At 36.6% G+C, this 20,902-nt stretch overlaps 1 protein-coding gene across 1 annotated transcript in view; it reads right to left on the bottom strand.

The window, feature by feature from the left end:
- The window catches only part of DOCK2 (dedicator of cytokinesis 2), a 214,181-nt gene that overhangs the window by 180,319 nt on the left and 12,960 nt on the right, over positions 1–20,902 (bottom strand). Inside the window, exons 3-17 of the mRNA XM_052772076.1 lie at positions 19,790–19,830; positions 16,983–17,038; positions 16,726–16,822; positions 14,977–15,125; positions 12,786–12,921; positions 10,476–10,630; positions 9,755–9,836; positions 9,155–9,290; positions 8,498–8,573; positions 7,403–7,479; positions 6,910–7,035; positions 5,924–6,048; positions 2,796–2,894; positions 1,242–1,314; positions 1,063–1,166 (exon numbers count right to left, since the gene is read on the bottom strand). Of these exons, the coding sequence (XP_052628036.1) occupies positions 1,063–1,166; positions 1,242–1,314; positions 2,796–2,894; positions 5,924–6,048; positions 6,910–7,035; positions 7,403–7,479; positions 8,498–8,573; positions 9,155–9,290; positions 9,755–9,836; positions 10,476–10,630; positions 12,786–12,921; positions 14,977–15,125; positions 16,726–16,822; positions 16,983–17,038; positions 19,790–19,830 (1,532 nt within the window). The remainder of the gene's footprint in view (positions 1–1,062; positions 1,167–1,241; positions 1,315–2,795; positions 2,895–5,923; positions 6,049–6,909; positions 7,036–7,402; positions 7,480–8,497; positions 8,574–9,154; positions 9,291–9,754; positions 9,837–10,475; positions 10,631–12,785; positions 12,922–14,976; positions 15,126–16,725; positions 16,823–16,982; positions 17,039–19,789; positions 19,831–20,902) is intronic.

The raw sequence follows: 20,902 nt of genomic DNA, 5'->3' as shown, positions 1-20,902 counted from the left end.
CTTACAATTACTGTTTTTAATACTGGAATAGGCAAACATATGTCAGAAAAATCTATTTCTTCCAAACATAGCATTTCTCATCTATGCTGTCACTTATGGAAAAATTACCGGGTTGATGCAGCAATGAATTAGATGGAATTTCATAACCAGCATTAACCACACAGACATACAATGTGATAATTATTTTCCTTCTGGTCTAAGTATTTATCAATGCTGGTATCAATGAAGAGAAGATAAATAACTATACACTGCCGTTAATCTTTGTTGGACTACCTAAACAACTTTATTTAGTTGTATGCCTCTCACTTGCCATTAATGTTACAGCCAACTAGTTTACTGAAAAGAGCACTAAGAATACCTGAAGTAAAATTTCTTCTGTACTGGAAGTGATTTCTGGTTCTTAGTTCCTGCTAGACACTATTCTCCAAGGGACAAAAAAACCCAACCACATAAAAACCAAACCAGCAAAAAACAAATCTTGAAACATCTGTTCCCTGCTTCAGTTCACAGTGTCAAAAACACTACTTGTGTCCAATCAGGGCTAGCCAAAACTACTCTTCATCCAAAATCAAATTCCTAAAACTTTCACTTTTTTACCTGAGTAACTACACAGAGCAGTTTCAAGCAACCAATTCCCTATGATTACATTCCCTAGATTATTCATGTGGCAAAGATTCTAAATGAATCAAAACAACACTCTTGCCCCTGCTTCAGCTAGAAAAATGGTACACATCCAAGTGCTGAGCTTTAGCATGACTTCCTCTATACTACAGAAGGCCAAAAGCACGAACTTCAGTAAAAGTAGCAGGAATAGTAACCATCTCTCATTGTGCTTAGATAACGTCTCTCTTTAATTAAAATTTAGAGTAACGTTTACTGACCATGTTCTGGAACAAGTTACGTCATTTTTTTGTTCAAAAGAAAAATATAATATTTATCTTTGATAGAATAATAAATTAATGTAGTACTGAGAAAATAAACAATGCAGTCAAAGACAACAGCGTAAAAAAAAAAAAAAAAGTGTCTCGTAGGGGAAAGAAAGGAAAAAAATTGATCCAGTACCTTTAGGACTAATAAATCGTGGATGCCGTCTTGAAGAGTTGTTCCATCCTCCTTCATTAGTCTTATGTAGGCCATTGCAAAATTCTTTTCTCCTTTATCTTTAGCTGCAAAGCAAAATATTTTCAGTCAGCTATCCATCAATGAATTAAAATTCACTGAAGTAAAAATTCCCTACTTACACTCTTGAGATGACCTGTGTCTGAACATGAAGCGCAGGTGTATCCTTTGCATATCTTCAATAGGGACTGCTACCTTTTGTAAAATCAGATAATAATCAATAGTTATGGGGGACGGGGCGGAAGGTGGTTTCACATGTAATAAGCTCCTATTTTAGAATAAATAAGCACCACTTCTGCTGGCTCCCTAATGCTTTTCACATACCATTTAAAACTATTAAGCCTGATCACAGTAGCAGAAGGGGTGGCCAATAAGCAATCATCTGTTAGACTTTGCTCAAAGTCTAACACAACCAAAGAAATAAAGCACCGAACCCAGTGAGTTAAAGCACACGGGTGCTTGTATGCTAGAAAATAAGTATATTGCAGTCCTATTACTTACCTTGTTAACCATATAGAATTATGCAACAACTCTACACTGTGAAATTTCCACATTTGATATACATGAATTGGCAACCAATTTAACAAACAGGTGAAAAAGGTATGAAAATTCTAGTGAAATAAGTTAAGTACATTTTTGTGATTAAATTCAGTTTCAAAGCCTTGAGTAGAATCCCAGGAACTCATGAGTGCTTTATTCTTGAAGCAGCATACCTACTTGTAACAAATAATGCAACAAAAAAGGTCAACTGCATAAGAAAAAGCACATTTTTTTATATTATCAAGTTTATAGTTCTAAAACCTTGAAGACTTGTATTCCTTCGTGTTCATTCACAACTTCCCTTTACAAATCTGTGTGACACTCCTCCACATTAACTACATTCTTCAAAAGGATCTACTGTTAATGATTCAGTATAAAAGTCTGAATTACAGAGTAATTTTAAAAAGAAACTAGTATAGTAAGCAAAACACAGCACGGGTCAATGTTTTCAAAACAACAAATAAGCTTCTATTTCAAACCACACTTCCATTCCCTCCCTTTCCTGCCCCACCTCAGCAACACACCTTAGTGTAGTAATTGCAGGCTTGTCATACATGACAACATCATCTTCAATAGTTGTCTTCAAAAAAAAAAAAATCATGCTTGCCAGCAAGCCCGAGATGTGCTTTGTAAGAACTACTTCTGGAAGCTTCTAGGCATTTTCCAACCAAAGACATTAAAGCTAGATTAGATAATTATTGGTGCGTGTCTAAAAAAATTCAAGACAGTTTTTTCTCTCTAAAATTGTAGTATTTGGGGTGAGGGTGGGTGGGTTTTGTTTTGTGGTTTGGGGGCTTTTTTTTTTTTTTTTAAACATGCAATTGAAGCTCCTCATCTCCATTGTTTCACCACGATAGAACAAATGTGGTATTTTGTTTCTGGTGAGCCATGTTAGGACATAAGGTTGTCTAAGATGACCTCATTTGTTTTGCTAGACAAAATCTTAACATCATTTTCCAGGCCAAATTTTAAGCCTCAGTAATCCTATCTCTCTAGTAACTGATGTATGACTAAGGCCCCATCCTTCTAGCTGTATTCTGGACCAAGTTATTTTTTAGAAAAAGCTGATGCTGTGCAACTTTTTTGCGTGAGACACCAAGAAACAAAAAAGCAAGTGAAAAGTATCTACGCCATACCTTTAACGTTTCCATCCAACGCGGCTGTTTGACTTGATAGTAAAGAACTGATCTGTATTCACTCACGGGTTTGTCCCCCGCTCCCAAGCAAACAGCGTTCTTCAGCAAGAAGGAAGAAACAGTGCTTAGCGGCTCATTAGTTTCTGTAAATTTTTTATAACTTGAACAAAACCAAACCAAGAAGCAAGGCACCGAACGAGAGCCTCCCCCGCCAATCCCGCCCCCGCCGCGGGCAGCAGCTTTACCTCAGCGCGCCGCCGAGACCGGCGCGAGACCCGACGACCGTTGGCCGCCGGGCGCGAGCCCCCGCCCGCCTCAGCCCTGCGAGGCGGCGCTCCCTGAGGTACGAGGCCATGGCGGCCGCAGCGCCCTCGGCCAGGCCAGACCCAGGCTCCCCCCGGGCTTCACTTCCCGCCCTCAGCCGCGCAGCCACGGTCGCCCCGGGCGCCGCACCGCCTTCGCAGCGCCGGCCGGGTAAGTGCGCTGGTCCGCGCCTCTGCGTCCTCATAAAACCGCCATGGCGGGTGGGAGCCCTGCGGCAAACGGGTCGCCGGTTAACAGGCCTCACCGCTCGGGCCAGGCTGCCCCCAAGGCTCAGCGCAGCTCCAGCTCGGAGCCTTTGGAGACTGGAGACACTCCGCGAAAGCGGCAGGTTCAGGATCGACATACGTCCTGTAGTATGAAGGCCTGTCTTTAACAAGCAGTTTTGAATTTGGATATGGTGGCATTCAAAATTAAAACAATGAAAGCACCAACAAGAGAGGAAGCATTAATACGAAGATACTGTGTTTTCCAAGCCTCTGACCATAATGAAAATAAACATTTTCCATAATTAGACTGGACCTACCCACAAATTGCATTTTACAGAGGTTACACAGTAAAGAAGAGCAGCTGAGTGATGAACATATAATAGACTTCATTTCTTTTCTCAAACTGATGAACTTAGGTAACCAAGGCATCATTCTCAATCAGTAGAAGAAACACACAAAGTAAAAATAATCTAGCTTCCTTATTCTGTTTATTTCTCCGTTTACTTTCAAATATTCTTATTCCAGCAGAATCTCAGAAGTGTTTGGCTGCATACCAGAGGTGACTTCCAAACTAAACATTGCAGACGCACTGACAGTATGCCCTCCTGCATTTTTTCAACATTGATAATTTCCTATTCTTTAATGGCTATCAGAACTAGTACAGATCCAACTTAAAGTTTTGATCAAGTTCAAAATTCGTTGTAACCTAGGAATTCAGTTTGTTTAGTGAATCTGCGAAGAGTCTTGGCCTACATCCATCTTTCCTAGCTGATTGCGGTTGAGGATTGTACATACAGAGTAACTGCTAATGCTGGTAACAGAAGAAGCAAGATCACTGACACTAGGCATCAGACATGAAACTGAAGTGCATGAAAGAAGCAAACATAATAAATTCTCTACTGAAGGCACAGATGAAACTAACACTATATAGGCTACGATAACTACTGCAAAGGCACAATTTTCCTGCTGAAAATCCAGTGAATCTTGGAAGTCTGCTTCAAACACCAGGATGCCTTGTGACAAGAAGGGTGTGATGCTGATACCTGAAGATGATTTGTAAGGTCTGGTCAGAGTGATTTAACTGCGGGAAGGTATGTCTCATCTGCCTGAATGGAGATTTTTCAAAGTTTATGCACAAACTTGTTTGAATGTATTCTGTGACAATCACTTGGAATAAAAGGCCTTTTAATTGAAACAGTAAATCTAGTGTTAGCTCTTCAACTGAAACTAGTTTGATACTTAAACAGAGCCAACCAGTCTTGTGTTTAGCGAACATATACCTGTTTTGATTCATGTATAATTAGAAACATTGAAATTAATATAAATTAATGGATTTGAAAGTTTATTGGTATTTATTTATTTTTTGGAGGCTAAAAGGGAAAACCAGTTACTTTTGTTATTACTTGCATTCAACAGTATTTCAATTAACTCCTCAAAATTGTTGCTTAAACATGTCTAAGGCATATTACCCACAGAAAGCAGGCATGATTTGGACACGTTTCAGATCATAGACAAAGTGACAAATCCACTTTCTCCTACTATTTGGAGAAAGGATGCATCTGCAGAACTGAACATACATAACACTGGAATGCAAGGTTTAATGCATTACAAAAGGTTAATTTCTTTAAGGAATACTTTGGTATGTGTATTTTAAGCACGTTATTTGTGAATAGACAGAATAGAGGTTGCTGAGGTTGATTTCACAACAGAGTTAACTTCTGTACATGCAAGTCATGGTTAGGTGTTTTCACATGTATAGGTAGTGTTTTGTAATCAGGGTTAGTGTTGTATGGATCGTAAGCATTATATAGGTTTAAGATTTTCTTCATTCAAGCTTTAAAGTTAAATTTTAGGTCAAGCATTTAATTATAGTTCATAAACGTACTTCAGCAAGTTATGAACCACAATGAGTTACTCCATCTTTGTTTTATCTCAAAAAGCATCATTATAATTTCACCCTCATGATCACAGTACTGATTTAGTGAACAGTACAAAGCTCAGAAAAGGCTAAAAATCCCCCTGAATACTGAACTGGTGTTAAAAAGCCCTAAGGAAAAGACAAAAATTTCTCAAAATGGAAATAGACAAGCAAAAAGGCACTGTAAATATTTATGTTGCATATGTACAGTGTCCACACTCCTCTGTTGTCACTAATTTAATTATTTGACATGTACTTCATTCAAGGGACAATGACACAGTCGTCCTGGCACAAATCAAGGGTCTGTTATGTAGCAGAAATGGTACTTCTAACATTTTAATGTACAAATTGCATTCCTCTGGGAATTTCCACAAGAAAAACCCTAGAGTAAGAACACAGTAATTGTCAGAAAGAGCATTTGTTCCTTGGCACAGCTAAAATAGGTCATTCAGTGTTATTTCTCGTTACAGTTTTATGCAAGACATTTATAGGACTTGAACAGATATGTCACTTTAAACATCATAAAACTTATCAGTCACAAGTTGTCACAAGATGACAAGTGAGGGAACTGCAAGTTTTTGCACAATGGTATTTTATAAAAATTTATAAGAAGTTTAAGGCTTACTTCTATGATGTAACTCATGTTTCTATGTCCATTATACAGGAAAAAGAAAACTTACTGGCATCACTTTTCCTTCTTCATCACAGACACACATTATCACTTCCACATTTCTCTGAGTTGTTTTATTGTATTTATCAAAATCTCCATACAGCAATGTAATATAAATGTCATTTCTTATGTCTCCTAAAAGAGAAATGGAAAGGTTAAAAAAATGCTGTGAAAACATAGAGCCAACTGAACTTCACAAGAGTACCTCTTTTTCTGCAGTGAAAGGGATAAAAATGTCTTGTTTTCCATCTGAATTTAAGTTTTCATCTGTTATTCTTAGCTAAGAAAACACTACCGTGTGATGTGAAACCAACCAAATGGGAGTCCTCAAAGTCACTTGAAGCAATTCTCGTCCTGCACTGACACCTGCTGGTTAGGTGACAGATGAGGCCATCACTGAGTTTTCCCCAAATACACAGCTCTCTTTCTAGAGGGAGCTTTATATTTTAATTTTCTCCTGTGAACAAATTAATGACTTCTTTTAAAAGAAGTATCGCGATTTGAATTGAAGGGTTTGGGGGAGTGTGGCATTTGTTTTTAAAAAAGGAGCACTGCAGACAGTGAATTACTTTAATTGGAAAATATCTTACCGTAAATCCCCCCCCCAAAAAATCAAGATATTGTAAACTCATATGTTTATTATTATTAAAGAACAGTGGTAAGTTACAGTAAAAATAAGGTTAATTTAAAATTCAAGTAAGCATACACCATAATCTACTTAGAAGACAAGAAAGCTATGTACAAGGAGCTTGGATTATCCCTCAATTGTCTTCATTTTATTGTTTCTGTTTAAGTACTAGAAAATACTTTCCAAGGGTTTCACTATTTTATATAAGCTTCTAATATTGGAACATAACTTACTATGAAGAGTGAATTCTAAAGAGCCTCTGAGTTACTCATTACAGAAATAAGTAAATAAGGCTGCAGTTGATGCTCATTAACCTAGGAATGGATTTTTTTTTTTCATTCCCTATTACAGAACAAAGCACCTCCTACCTGGCATGATTATTTCAGGAAATCCTAGCTTTCTAGCAACAACTGTGGTTCTGTCTACAAGATGTGGATAGTCCTTCCTAGTTTGAATCACATCTCCAACAAGCATTTTCACAGTTACCCAAAGACCTATTAAGAGGGGGGGGCGGAAAAAAAAAAATTACATTTATTGTAAGGAAAAAAAAAAAGTCTCTTCAAATGATTGCCCCTTCTACCCACCAAACAGTGATACAAATTCACTTCCCCCACTTCCTTTAGCTGAAAGTAAAAGCTCTGTAATCCAAAACTCTAGCTACTAATTTAAATAGCCTCCAAGATTCTGCAACAAACTCATGATTCTTCACTTCCAGCTTCAACGTTGACCCACCACCATGGTGGTGTTACAGCCTTAACATAAAAACCTTTCTCTAAAATGTAAACAATATAAAATGAAGTTCCACAAAAAGACCTTGTTACTTTACTTAAAAATAAAAAAAATAAATAAAATCTACTTTACCTTGTCCACCACTATCTCCTTTTGATGCAGTGACTTTGCTTAGGAGACTGTGTAAGAAGTCATTCTCTGCCACTACCCTACAGGGGAAAAAAAACAATGCCTACTAGGAATTAAGTGCTAGATATATCAAACACCATTCAGAACATAGATGACAAACAGCCTCAGTCCTCTCTGCTGTACTTGACCTTATTGTGATATGTTCTTAAATTTCATTATCTCTCACTCCAAGTTGCAGACCACTCACATTAAGCTTATTTGTACACTGAAGTGAAAAAGATTAAATCAACAACTTTAGGAATGGCATTTTGTGACAGACTGACAATATGGAAGCCTATCATTTTGTAGGAACACACAATGTGAATGCATTCAACAACATGCCAGTCCAATCCACTTTCCCTGATAAACAGCCTGGCAAATGAATGAACTTTGATTTTTTTTCAGCTGCTTTTGAAATTAGAAACAAATTCTCACATAACAAACATGTTGGATCAAATTGTAAACAAGTGAAATAATAAACCAGTGTGTCATATTTGGGTCTTTCAGAATTAAATTTATTCTCCATAGTACATAGCAGCAGTGCTATGTAGAATGCCCAAACATGTTTCCAGTGAATACTGGCATCTATGCATTTAATCTGCGAGTATCACATTTTTAGGCAGCTGATCTGGCATTTCTTTTGAAGATAGTTAACGTATGACAATTCAACTACTTTTTAACTGAAACCCAATTTTTACTCAGATTTTTCTCAAATTCAAAACAGAATCAAGCACATAAATTACTAGTTATCCATACTTGCAAAGCTTGCTGTTGAGTATGTATAACTATTTAACTTGGGTTTTGTTAAATAGGACACAGTACCAGCTGTCTGAAGGAGCACATTCATAGAAATACACATTCATTTAACATGCTATGTAACCCCTGTCAAGTCTTAAATGCCTTCTAAAGTGATGTTTAAATAATTAGTACTATTGCAACATAAAATTATTACAAGGAAAAATTATTTTTTCTTGAAACGTTTCACAGATTGTTACAGCCAAAGAGATATAGAAATATTTTTGTGCGTATTAAAAAAAAAGATATCTATGACTATCTTACGGGTGAAAGGGAATGAAATGCTGCTTTTCTTCATCACTTTCAGCTTTTCCTTTTATGATATCTGTAATATCCATAACTAGAAGAATAAAAGAAAAATAATCAAAACATAATAGCTTTGCAAAATACTTCCTCTTATCTATGAATAATGTGCATTAATGTTCTTGTGCCTCAAGGTAAACACAGATTTTTCACTAGCAAGCAGCGTAGCCCAATAAGGGTAAGTATGTGGGGCAGAACATTTAGTGCAAAGTCCACGCTACAAACATGATGCTGTATAAATGGAGAATTACTTCAGACTAGTTTTGGTCTAATCCTGTCAATACAGGTATGAGTGCATTGGTGGTGCTCTGGGCAGTAAATCATTAGTTCTTCTTTCATCTGCAAGGAATTTTATTATTATACCTGGTACTATGCTTGGGTTTTCACTGCATAGCACTAAGTATGAATTATTAGGAAATTAAATTCAAAAGCACATTTCTGACCTGAACTAAAACATTAATGTAGGTGCAGTTTTTATGGACTTAAAAGATTAAATATGGAAGATAGTCGATATAGCTATTTTGCATTCTGACATGTCTTGGTAGAGATTCTATGGTCCAGGGTTGGCAAGTATCACTGGGGTCCTGCTTCAGATGTAGCACAGGAGACACCAGTTACCTGCTACTCCAAAAGGCCGCCTTAGTCCTTGTGTATATTTCTTTGAGTTACTGTCTTTGAGATCCATCCTTCCAACTCGGACTATTTGACAAACTAAATAAATTTTGTCTCTGCTAAGGTCTTTATTTCCAAGATCCTAAGATACAAACAAAAAAAGAATTGAAATATTGCTTGGGGAAGAACCAAGTTGTGAAATTTAAAGAGGTACTCCAGTAATAAATTGAGCCTCAGTAATCAATGGAAAAAAAAAAACCCAAACCCAATAACCAAACTGAGCCCACAGAAAGGATGAAAAACCTGACAGCTTAAAGTTTGAAGAAAATACAGGGTAAGATAAATAGAGGAAATAGGAGCAATCAAGAGGTACAGCAAACAAAAAAAAAGTCATCAGTAAATTTATGAGGCAGCAAATTGATTTGAAGAAGGGACATGGAAGCATTGTCACTGCCTTAAAGCACTCAATGACTGGTCATCTTGCTCTGTTTCTAAGATTACTTCTGCTTCCTTTATCTTGCTCAATCTTCAGGACTTCTGATAGTGATCACACAGAAAAGAATTCGATGCGCAAATAGATAATAAGGTAAACTGGAAAACACTTACTGTGAACACTACTTTAAGATTGTTGAGCATATCAATTTCCTTTGGAAAGCCTCTACTCCCCCATCTCACCAAGTAGTTCTCGCTGTTTTGAAGATAAATATCTTATTGTCATGTGATTTAAAACTTCTTCCCTTTCACAGTACATTAAAAAACCACAGTACATAACAAAGGTTGCATAACAGGCAATAGTCTGTGGTGATTGTTTAAACCTAATACCAGACTGAAAAGACAAGAAGAATGCTATACAAAATACCGTCAGTAAGTTTTGAAAAATAACTTGAACATAAACCAGAATGGCACCTTTTTTGTAGGAAACATTACCATCGTCAGTCTGATGGGAATACTCAACAGAATCCTAATCTATCTTTGAATTTATAAATTACTCCCATTTTGTCCCCTTTCCCCTGTTTCAGCACTTTACTCCAGACACCACAACATTCACCATCAAGAATAATCACTTAACTTTGAAGTGGTCTCAGGCTTCTCCAAAATTCTGAAATGTTCAATCCAGGAATTACCCATCAAAATATTTGGCATCCCTTACCCTAGAATTCTTTAGTAGTTGCCAGTGACTAGATCTGTCCACACTTCCCTTTCCTTTTTGTTTTCTTCCTTTTATTTATGTATTCTCTGCATTACTAGCATCTTGGCAACTATTTTACTTCATTTTGGCTAGCTCCTTTTGCTACTTCTTGGCAATAAAAAAAAAAAGAAAGCTTACCTTATAATTGTTAATTTCTGTGGATCATATAGTGACATAAAGAGTTCTGCATCTTCTCCAATTCGGCAAACAAAATTCCGCACAAAGACATATAGGCTGTGGGTGGGGGATGAAGACATTCGGGAATACGATGCATAATCTGGTTGATCCTTTGACTACTCAGGAGGAGGAAAATCATTAGCTAGATCCATGAATTAAAATGGTGGGATACTACAAGCAGTTTCAATTTTTATCATATGTAACAGTTAATCTTGAAAAATCATAGAAAATTTGGATAAAAATACTTGTTTCCAGCAAATAAGCATTGCCCTGTATATTCCTCTGAAAGACATTGCTTACTAATGCAGACATGACTACAAATAAGTTTCTGACCCTCTGCAACGCTTTACCAGTATATCAGCATCCTTTTCTACTATGAAGCTAGCAAGTTAGCAGGTTAGAAGGTGCAGAAATGACATAGGTATGGAAGATCTCACCTTCCTCTCCAGAGCCTTCAGTGTATGCAAGGAGATAAAAAGCTCAGACTGGGTTCTTCAAAACACTGTACCCAGACTAGGGAGCTAGCTCTGTGTGCAAATAATGAAAAAGCTGATGACTGAGATGCCTTAAATCAATCTTTTGCAGTACTTAGGGGACTTACTTAGCATGAGTAAGAACTTCCTTTTTATGGGATTCTAAGCATATTATGCTTTCCAGGTAGGCGTCTCCTTTTAGAAATGGAACAGGGATTACTTTTATGAATATTTCCAAGGAACACAATAGTTCAGCTGTTTCTCTTCACTTCCCTTCACCTCCAGAAACCTTCCTTTCTTGAAAATCTTACATTTACTTTCATTTAGGAGAAAAGAGCCAGGTTAAGTTTCCCTCCTGTATATGAATGTGTTCAAAAACTTACCTCCCAAGAAAATCAGGCTGCTTTCAGTGGAACTATTCTGAAGTCTTTTACTAAAATTTTGGTAAAAGACTGCACCTATAAGATTTGACAATGTTTTTGCTATGCTGTAAGAACTTAAACCCATTTAGGGGAAGGGAGCAGGGAGTTGGACTTGATGATCCTTATGGGTCCCTTCCAACTTGAGATATTCTATGATTCTATGACTTCCATATCTTAGGCCAGTTCTTCAGCCACTGGGCAATTATGTAAACACTGAAACATTATCACCACTTTTAAAGAGAAGAGAAAGTATCAAGCTGTCACTACAGAGGTAAGTCTACAAGTCTGAAAGCTAGGAACACTAGCAAAACAAAATACACCTCTTTGAAAAGGAGACAAATAATATATGCTGAGATCAGGACACATCTGAGCAGGTTCACCGACTCAAAAATAGGCTCCTAATTTCTACCTACCTCTTGTTTTAACCACCTAGAAACAGCTACTTACCATTTGATGGCCTAAAGCTCTTTTTATGCATTGGTTGGCTCTATTTTTAAAACAAGTCAACAAAGTCTATGGCAGACTACGAAGTTTTATTTCCCTTATATTGTCAGTTAATTACATTTTGATGTCTGGGAAGCAAGATTTATTTAGTGACACTGATGAGAACAACTCTTAAGGTGTTTTCCATTGATTTGTCATGGGCATTATTGAAGTGTCATAACAGCCCAACCTTTTTCTGTCAAGTGTTTTACTTGCTTTATTACTGTTTATTTTCTCATGAATGAGGAAAAGAACCCAAGTACCTTACAACTCCCTGAACAGATTTAATATAGAAAAAGGTTAAGGAAGTGTAGTCACCTGCTTTGCGTTTTAAAAGATGAAATTTATGCACTCATCAGCTTTGCTTAGGCCTGCTAACTTCTGGTGTCCACAAGATTATGCTGAGTTAACCCGAGTTCCTCTTTAGTGAGCTTAAATTCTTCACCTCCATCAGACTAACTAACAAGCAGCAACACATAGCAAACAACTAGTGTTGTAACAAGACCTTCTAAAAAAGAGCTTTGGTTAGTCGTAGCTTGCAGTCTGAACTCCAAGTATGCAACTATTAACTATGCAAATCACCCTATTGAGTAGCCCACAGATGGAATGAGGAGACATATTTCTATTTAGGAATCCAAGAACGGATTTAGAACCAGCTTTAGACACAGGCTTTCAGCCTAGCCCACAGTCTGAATCCAGGGCACAAATGCAACTAACTCAGTTTGAGGCTTAACCATATTTATAACACAGGAATATGAATCTACACTTAGTTCAGTCAGAGGCAAAAGTTTCCACCAACTTTTGTGGTAGAAGGTTACATCCTTCAACTCTTATACTGGTTTTTCATTTTGATTTTAACAAAGGAAGCATTAAGGTTGGCCAGTCATTCCTACCATTTCCTCCTTAATTCGCTCAGTGATTTTATTAGTCGCTTCTTCATGTGCATGAAATAGGCTGATGACACTGGTTTTATCTGGATCCAAGATATTTCCATCTTCATCTCTAACTATCAGATCTAATTCAAGTATCCTGTGAAAATACAAAGAGCGTAATGGCAGGGTTATTTCCTTGTATAAAAATAAAGCTTAGAAATGTAACACACAAGTTGCTGCTTCAAGTTTTAAAAGAATAAAGTAAGTTTTAATATATGCAACAGTATTTGATTGAAGAAAAATTTAACTAAACCCCTTAATTTTCTTTTCAAGCTGCTGTATAGTATTTATCAGTTTCAGAATTTATAGTAATGTCGCCAAAGCATTTAAATGCCTGTCACACAAAATAGAGTCACCATGTTCAGTGACTTCAAGCAGTCTTCATCCCTTTTGCTTTTTAACATATAAACTTTGTAATCAAGATGCATAGGTTTTTCCTGTTACCTTCTGCTTTTATGTTGCTCTCTTACTCTCCCAGTCCTGTTAACTAACTACTATGTTCTGTTCCCCTTTGCTCTCATACAAATAGTGCCTTTTTTCCTTCCACACTTCCTTTTTTTTTTTCCTCAAAACTCAAACCTTAAGTCTTACCTCCATACATCCTACATATTCTTGCCCACAGTGTCATGGTGTCACCTCAGCCAAGAAGTACCCTTTCTTGCCTATCTAGGATCTCACTCCTCCTATCCCCCTCTAAAATTGGTCTACTTCACACTAGACTGTACCTTTCACAGTTTCTAAAATGTACTGGCTGCCCTTATGTCACTGTTAATGTTGTTTGAAGCAGTTTGTATCAGACTGCAAGCTGTCTTCATCACCTGACATGATTATCCACAACCTCTCCTGATTTGTTGTTCAATCTCCTCTCCCACAATGACCCACTCAGCCTCCATTGTCATTCCCCTTTATTCCTTCTCCACAGTTCGGCAAGTTTCCTCCACACATCACAACTCAATCCCATGCTTAAAGGCACTTACATATACTATCCAACTTGCACTTTTCCTCTATACAATCCCAAACCATTTTAAAAATCCCTTCCACTCCTGCTTCTCTAAAGGAAGAAGCTTACTGTCTCATCATTTGGAAAGAAGAGTGTGAAAACAAAAGTCTGAAAGCAAAGAAATGTTAGTGTTGACTTAATCAGAGCTAGGCTTCTTTGCTTGGAGCATTTCCAAGTAAAATCTGTCTTGGAGTGACCATTCAGCTCCACATCGTGTAGCAGGACACATGTATTCCCATAATGTGTTGTGTAAGAATACAGTTTATGAGAAATCTGTGCATCCAAGTCACAGTGAACAAGTTAAGAGTTTTGTAACATATCCTGGTCATTGTTTATGCCTAGCCACAGCTAATTGAATACTTTCAGCTGAATGTAGGCCTTTAGGCCACAATAACCACAGTCACTTGCAATAGCTAAATACAGTTTATAAGCAGATTCCAGTGCCTATAAAACCAATACCATGAAGATTTGTTTACCAAGCTCTCTCTCCCCCTTTATCAGATGGTGGGACACCACTCAACCCCACACAACCACATTTGCGCCAAAAATGAGTTGTGTTGCAGTGACTTTTCATTAGCACAAAGCAGACAAGGCATTTTGTCAAATAACTATTCTATTGCTGGTTGTTTGACTTCTATTGCCAGAACCAGAGTTCTGCCTGGAAATTCCCTAGTAAATTGGGGGGTGGAAGGGAGGGGGAGGGTAGCGATGTGGTGCCTTTAGCAAAGGCTGTGTACACTTCAGACTTTTGCTATTCATCCACCACCCTAAGGTCTCTCAGCACCACTTTTGAAGTGGTAGCATAACACTACTAGAGGTAGGCTGTGTTTGTGAAGGATGGACAGTACACTGATGTTATATGTATATAAAGGCCAGTTATCTGACCTCAAATCCTTACAATTGACAAGCTCATATATCTATAATTAACAAATTAATATTTTGAAAAAGTCATTTGCTATGAGAAGCCTCAACATGCTATCTACTATTATCACAGGAATAACAGGGAGAAGTTTGAAAAGGCAGGTTCAGTATGTCTACATCTCATATTAATGAGTTACGAAACTGCAAACAAGAAAACTTTATCAACAGCTCTGTTCTAGATGGGTGCTTTAAAATCAGTCATATTTTCCAGAAGCAACGTAGGCCACTTACTTGTTACCATAGTCAATTTTGGAAGTGACTTTCTGTTTGAGTTCTTTGAGCTCATCTTTTGGCAAAGTCCCGGACAGAAGCTGTGACCGCCACTCCATTAAGTCATACATCATAGACTGCACCTGCTGGAACCGCTCTTTCTTATTTGTCTAAGATATAGAAGAAAACAATAGGTTTCAAGCTTCAAGTTGAAGTGAAACATTGGTCTTGACAATTAAAAGATGTGTCATATTTAATGCTAAATTATTGCAGGAGCAAGAATTAGGCAAAGTGCTGAGCCTGGCTTTCTTCCTCCTCTCATCCTACAAATTGTTAAAGACAGAATCTCCCATGTGACCGTAAAGAAATGACATGAAATTTAAGCAGTTTGTATGGGGATAGGGAATTACATTATTTTGGGGTTTTTTTTAATTGTGCTGGTTTAAAGTTCCTTAACTAAGTCTCATCAAGAGAAAACACTGTAGAAGCAATTTACTTCTGTATGAGAAACTGATAAGAGCATGCTGGGAACAACAACATTTGATTGTATTATTAATACATTAAAGAAAAAAGTGAAAGAATGCATAGAAGTCACTAAAGCAGTTCCAGTGTCATTTACTGAAACAAGAAAAGTTTCGACTGTTGACTTTAACAAGAGGAAGACTAAGAAGTGACATGTTTCAGAAAACAGAAAAAAAAGCAAAATCCAATGGCTGGGATCCTGGAGCAGTCAATGCAAGTTGTTGAAACAGGTTATCCATTAGAAGAGACTGCGCAGGTACTAGAGGATTCACCATCTTGTGATGTTTTTCCAGTCAACACTTTAACCAAAGTCTGATGGCTAAAAATTCATCAATAAGTCACTAGAATCAGTAGGGATTAATGTAGGGTTACAACATGCAAAATATCTGATTACGCTAATGTAAAAATTAGCCTTCTGTCCTTCAAATTCAAATTTTATCTCTCAAGAGTCTTGTAGTCCAAGGACAGGTACAATATCATAAGAAAGGTTTGGTCTCTGTATAAAGGGTATAAAGGCCTGCAAAAATATTTCAGGTCCAATTAAAATAAAAAGATAATTTAAAAGAAATCATAAATCACTTCTACAGTTCTATACTACACTGTGGGCATTACAAGCATATGCAAAAGACCACCATGACTACTGGTTGCTAACTTAAAAGGAACACAGATGCTGATGCAGTGGCCATTTTGACTAATACCTCCGAATTCTTTACACTTTTATGTATTGGTAAAAGTGCTCACAGGAAAAAATCGCTTTCTCCAAAATGGAAGAAAACATGTTTTCCTTTAAGAAACATAAAATTAAGATGTTGAAAGTAAAAAGACTGACTTTTTGAAATTGCCAATTGTTAATAGCTACAGGTTCCCAGTAACCCTTGAACAACTTTTGTTCTATCATCCGAAGAACATGTTTAATCTTTTTCAAATGCATCTTAGTTATGTTTGATACTCCTATCTTGAAACTTGTCAACTCTACAAAGAACAATTATGAAAAATTTATCGTGTACAGGATACTCAAGTTTGAAACTAAAGGCATGAAGTTACACCACTCCTCAGCAGTAAGTCAGCCTTTTATTTTAAAGCCGTTGAAGAAAATGGTAATCCTCTAAGCAGTGATGAAGAAGTAATTTCTTAACTCCTCCCAGATCCTGCCCTGCACCTAAGACACAACACTAATTTGAACAAGACCTCAATATGCATAAATAGGACTAATTAACAGGCCACACATGGCATGCAAAAATGTCATACCACGTAGAGCTGTTTCCAGATGCTTCCCCATTCCCAGAGAGTAGTGGTAACTTCTTGAACTAAAGGAATTTCAGCAGGTATTATATTTTCCGTATGTCTAGAAAAGAGAAGAATATTTAACACAACGAAAGTGAAAAAGAGTATCTGAGTTTCATGGGTTTATATTATAGTTACTGTGTTTAAGGCATATAAAGGCCTTAAAACACATTCTTTAGCAGACAAGATCCTTAATGTAATAAAGCAGTTAAATTCAATACCTTTTCTTTTCAACAGTAACTTCCTTAATGTGGATGAAAGACTTAGGAAATATTCCCTGTTGAAGAAGGAAAAAAAAAAAAAGTTAAAAAATACAATGTAGTCTTACTCTCCAAGAACATGTAAGTAACAAATGAGAGCTTTCCAAAACCCACTTCTAAACTTTCTTCATAAAACTATGACTGTGCACATAAACTAATCTCCAAATTAACTGCTGCCTATCTAGTTTTCTGTCCAGCTAGATGCATGTTTGACACACAAATAATAGAAGTTTTGTCATATCCTTTTCTGCAAACATAGAATGCATAGAATTACATTTCTTCATAAGAAACACCATCTTCCACCCCCATCTGCCCATCTACTCCACCAGAAAACTGTACATACAGTGTAAATACAGTAAAGAAACATTTTTTCTGGGCATCAGCACATATATTTCTTGTTCTAGGAAAAAAATGCAGACTAATTTAGAGATCAGCTTGATTATCAAACCAAAGGAGAGACACTGATATAGGATCATTGCATCTAGTGAAAGAAATATTGATAGACAGAGGAAATCACTAGGGACGAATAGCAAAATGGCCACTGACATGAAGGATAGTAAACTCAAAGTTTACTTTGAAGCATAAGAGCCAGACACACTGTGCCTAAGACAAATTGCTTTAAGGAAAAAGAACAACCTTTCATTTGCAATGCATAACGAAGGCAGACACTTAGTAAAGCCATAAACTCTCAGCCCTCCCAGGTATTTGTGGCACCACTGCAACTGAGATTATAGTGTCATTTTGTACTACCTAGGACCGTGCAGTAAGATGCCCCAGCACAAAGGAGGCACCAGATTTCATTACATTCTCCACATCTATTTTTAATTGACTTGCGTAGAAAAAAAAATGGTCACCAGACAAAATGTTCTAATGTGATGTGTCCTTGCTCTGCAACAGCTGAAATGTTTTAAGTCATCCTAAAGGAATGTTTGACTATCAATCTATCCGTGACAGTCCTCACATTAACTAGCAAATCTAGTCTTGGTAATTAAGCTAGGTTCTTCTTGGATTCTTCCCTATTCAATAACTGACATCCATATGTGGTACTTAACAAAGTGTTTCTCTCAATTAGATTTCAGCTTTTATAGCCATTTTCTTTTAGCACTGGATCTTAATCAAAACACAATCATGTCTTATCACTTCCACAGTTTTTCATTAAGATTTATGTTCAAAAGAATCCATGAAAAAGCAAAGTAAAAAAGAAGGTCCCATTAACAGTAAATTTAGTAAAGTCTTAGTATATGAAATTAATAATACTTCTTAAAACATGTTATGCATGTTGACCTTGATGAAACCCTTTAGCAATATTAAGAATTAGTTAAAAGGATGGGGTTAGTTATGGTAAATATTTTCCTTTTTTAGTTTTAAAGTAAATTTTAATAAATTGAAATAAAAACTTAATTAGAACAAACAGCAATAGCATTTTGAGCCAAAAGAAACATCAAAGGAGTATTTAAAACACAGTAATAGTGTTGGACAGGATGGAAGGATGGCTAGCCATTCTCTCATATCCATTTTCAATTATTGCAGATCAACCAGCCTATAGTAACTACTGTTGGCAGCTTCCACTGAAATACTATGCTGTATCAAGAGCTTGTGAACTACCTTATCACTAGCCTGGCTTCCACCTCATCTGTGATGAGCTAGAAATGGAAGCAATCAAATGAGGTGTACTATGCAGTTGTATTGGAGCTCATAGAACATAAGAAACAATAGGTAGAAGTCTGGAGAAAATGATTATGCATAATTATCAAAAATAATTATTCAGTCCTCTATCTTTTAGGATGTGCAGTCATTAAGCAATGAAGTGAAATAGTAAATCAAGCATCTAATACTTCCAAAAGAAAGCTATAACATTTTACTGTCACGTACAGTTTGAATATAGACAGAAATTAGTTGCTCTAAGTTAATGCAAGTTATTGCTAATACCTATGAGCCATTGAATACAAAATAGCAAAAAGTAGAGATAGACAACTTACTTAAGACTGTTCTTATTTTTTTCTAGTGGCATATTCACTGCCAACAACTGTCCCTCTGCTCCCCAGATTCCCTTTTTAAGTGGCTGTGAAGGTTTTATACATCCTTTTTCCAGGCTACAGGGAAGCAACTTCCACCAAACATTTTTACTGTAATATAGGCATGAGTGTTTAACTTCAAATGCCTTTGCATTGCTGCTCCCTAAAAAAATCCAATACTAAGAGCAAGTTTCAAAAAAACACTTTTCTTCTAGAAAAGTGCATTTGAAACTAAAAAGTAATTTTCTTGCTACCTAACTCAGGAATCATCATACCCAGGGTAAAACCTATTCATTTGTGGCTTTCCATCTTTAGGTATAAGAATACTGAGGTGTTTTTTATTAATATGATTTTTGTACATTAGAGATATATGTAAGAATTTAAGCCTGATGGGAGTTGTTTAGATTGAATGTAGCCTAAAGAATCCATAGAAAAAAGTGCAGAAACAGACACATTAGCAGTAAATTTTCTCAAATATTTATTTCAAATGATGTCTTCATCAGTCTGTTAACCTGAAGGCACAGTAATTTTTTCTTCATTGATCTGCTTCTCCCAGTCTTCACTTCTAATATTTACCAACATTGTCCAGGACAAATGCTGATCATTTTGTTCATCTCGAAAGGAAAGAGAATGGACATAGCTGACTTCAGAGATCAGAATACAACTATCTGATAAGAGATACTAAAAAAAAAACCCACTTCATGAGTTGATTTTTTAAAAGTAGTCTCACAGGAATGAATAGTGTCATCTTACCTCTGATCCTTTATGTCTTACTAGATAACCCTTGTACCAATCTGAAAGGAAGAAAGAGTGCACTTAGTATGACAGAAGATATGCATAAAAAAGCATATAATAAAGTCATGGGTTTTGTTTCATATAAGAACTATCTAGCATAGGATGTTTAAAAATTAATAGTTACTTCAAAGATACATAGATGAAAGTAAAGTGAATATCAGGAAGCATATTTAGCATGACTTGCGTATTAGCAAGTATGATTATATGGTCTACTTTCAAGTCTTGCATAGTAAGTACAGATAATATTACAGAGAATTTAACACCCCCACACTCGCATAAAAAGGGTAGGATAAGCTGTTTTGTAATGTAATATATAACACACACATATGTATCTCTCTCAACCAAGATCACTCGTGATACCCATGAAGCTCTTCCGATTGTGTTCTAGATGTAGTATTAATCCAATACAGTACATGGTTGTTATATATCCAACTTCCTTGAATGTAGGAAGAGTAAGCCATCTTTCTGTCGTGAGGAATTACAGCTTTTGGACCCAGCTCGAATAAGCAGCTTCCTAGTGTAAAGTTCAAGTCAGAACCTCAAGAAAATGAAAGGCTATTATGGGTCTTCTGCTCCATTCATAACTAGAAACCCCTTCTGAAGGAAAAGAGTGCAGTATTGCAGTAGTGGCAATTAAAATACTAATTCAGACTTTCTTCCATCTGTGCCCCAGTTAAGTCACAATAAACTTCTACAAAGAACATAAAATGAAGAGTTCAGTCTTACTAAGCTACAGCAGAAGCCATGTCCACTGTGCACGTGTTCCGTCATGAAACATTACCTGCACAGCAACAGTATTCAACTCTGTTGAATTATTCTTCTATTTCACCCCAAAGAAAGCATTTTATGACTAAAAGCATACATTTTTCTGAGCATAATTTCATGAACAGATGTTACCTTCCCTACCACCTTTTCTGTCTCACCATTTCTAACACAGCACAGGTTTTTCAGCCATGCAACCAAAGCATGAAAACAACAAAAACCCCAAACCCCAAACAGTACTGTGAGAAAGGCAATGTTAAAGTTACAGGAGAATCACTGACCTCAAAGACAGACTTAGGACAGATTTTT

This window comes from Harpia harpyja, chromosome 20, assembly GCF_026419915.1.
Source record: "Harpia harpyja isolate bHarHar1 chromosome 20, bHarHar1 primary haplotype, whole genome shotgun sequence".
Lineage (NCBI taxonomy): Eukaryota > Metazoa > Chordata > Aves > Accipitriformes > Accipitridae > Harpia > Harpia harpyja.
The sequence above is the reverse complement of the archived record's forward strand: the minus strand, read 5'-3'. Positions and strand labels throughout refer to the sequence as shown.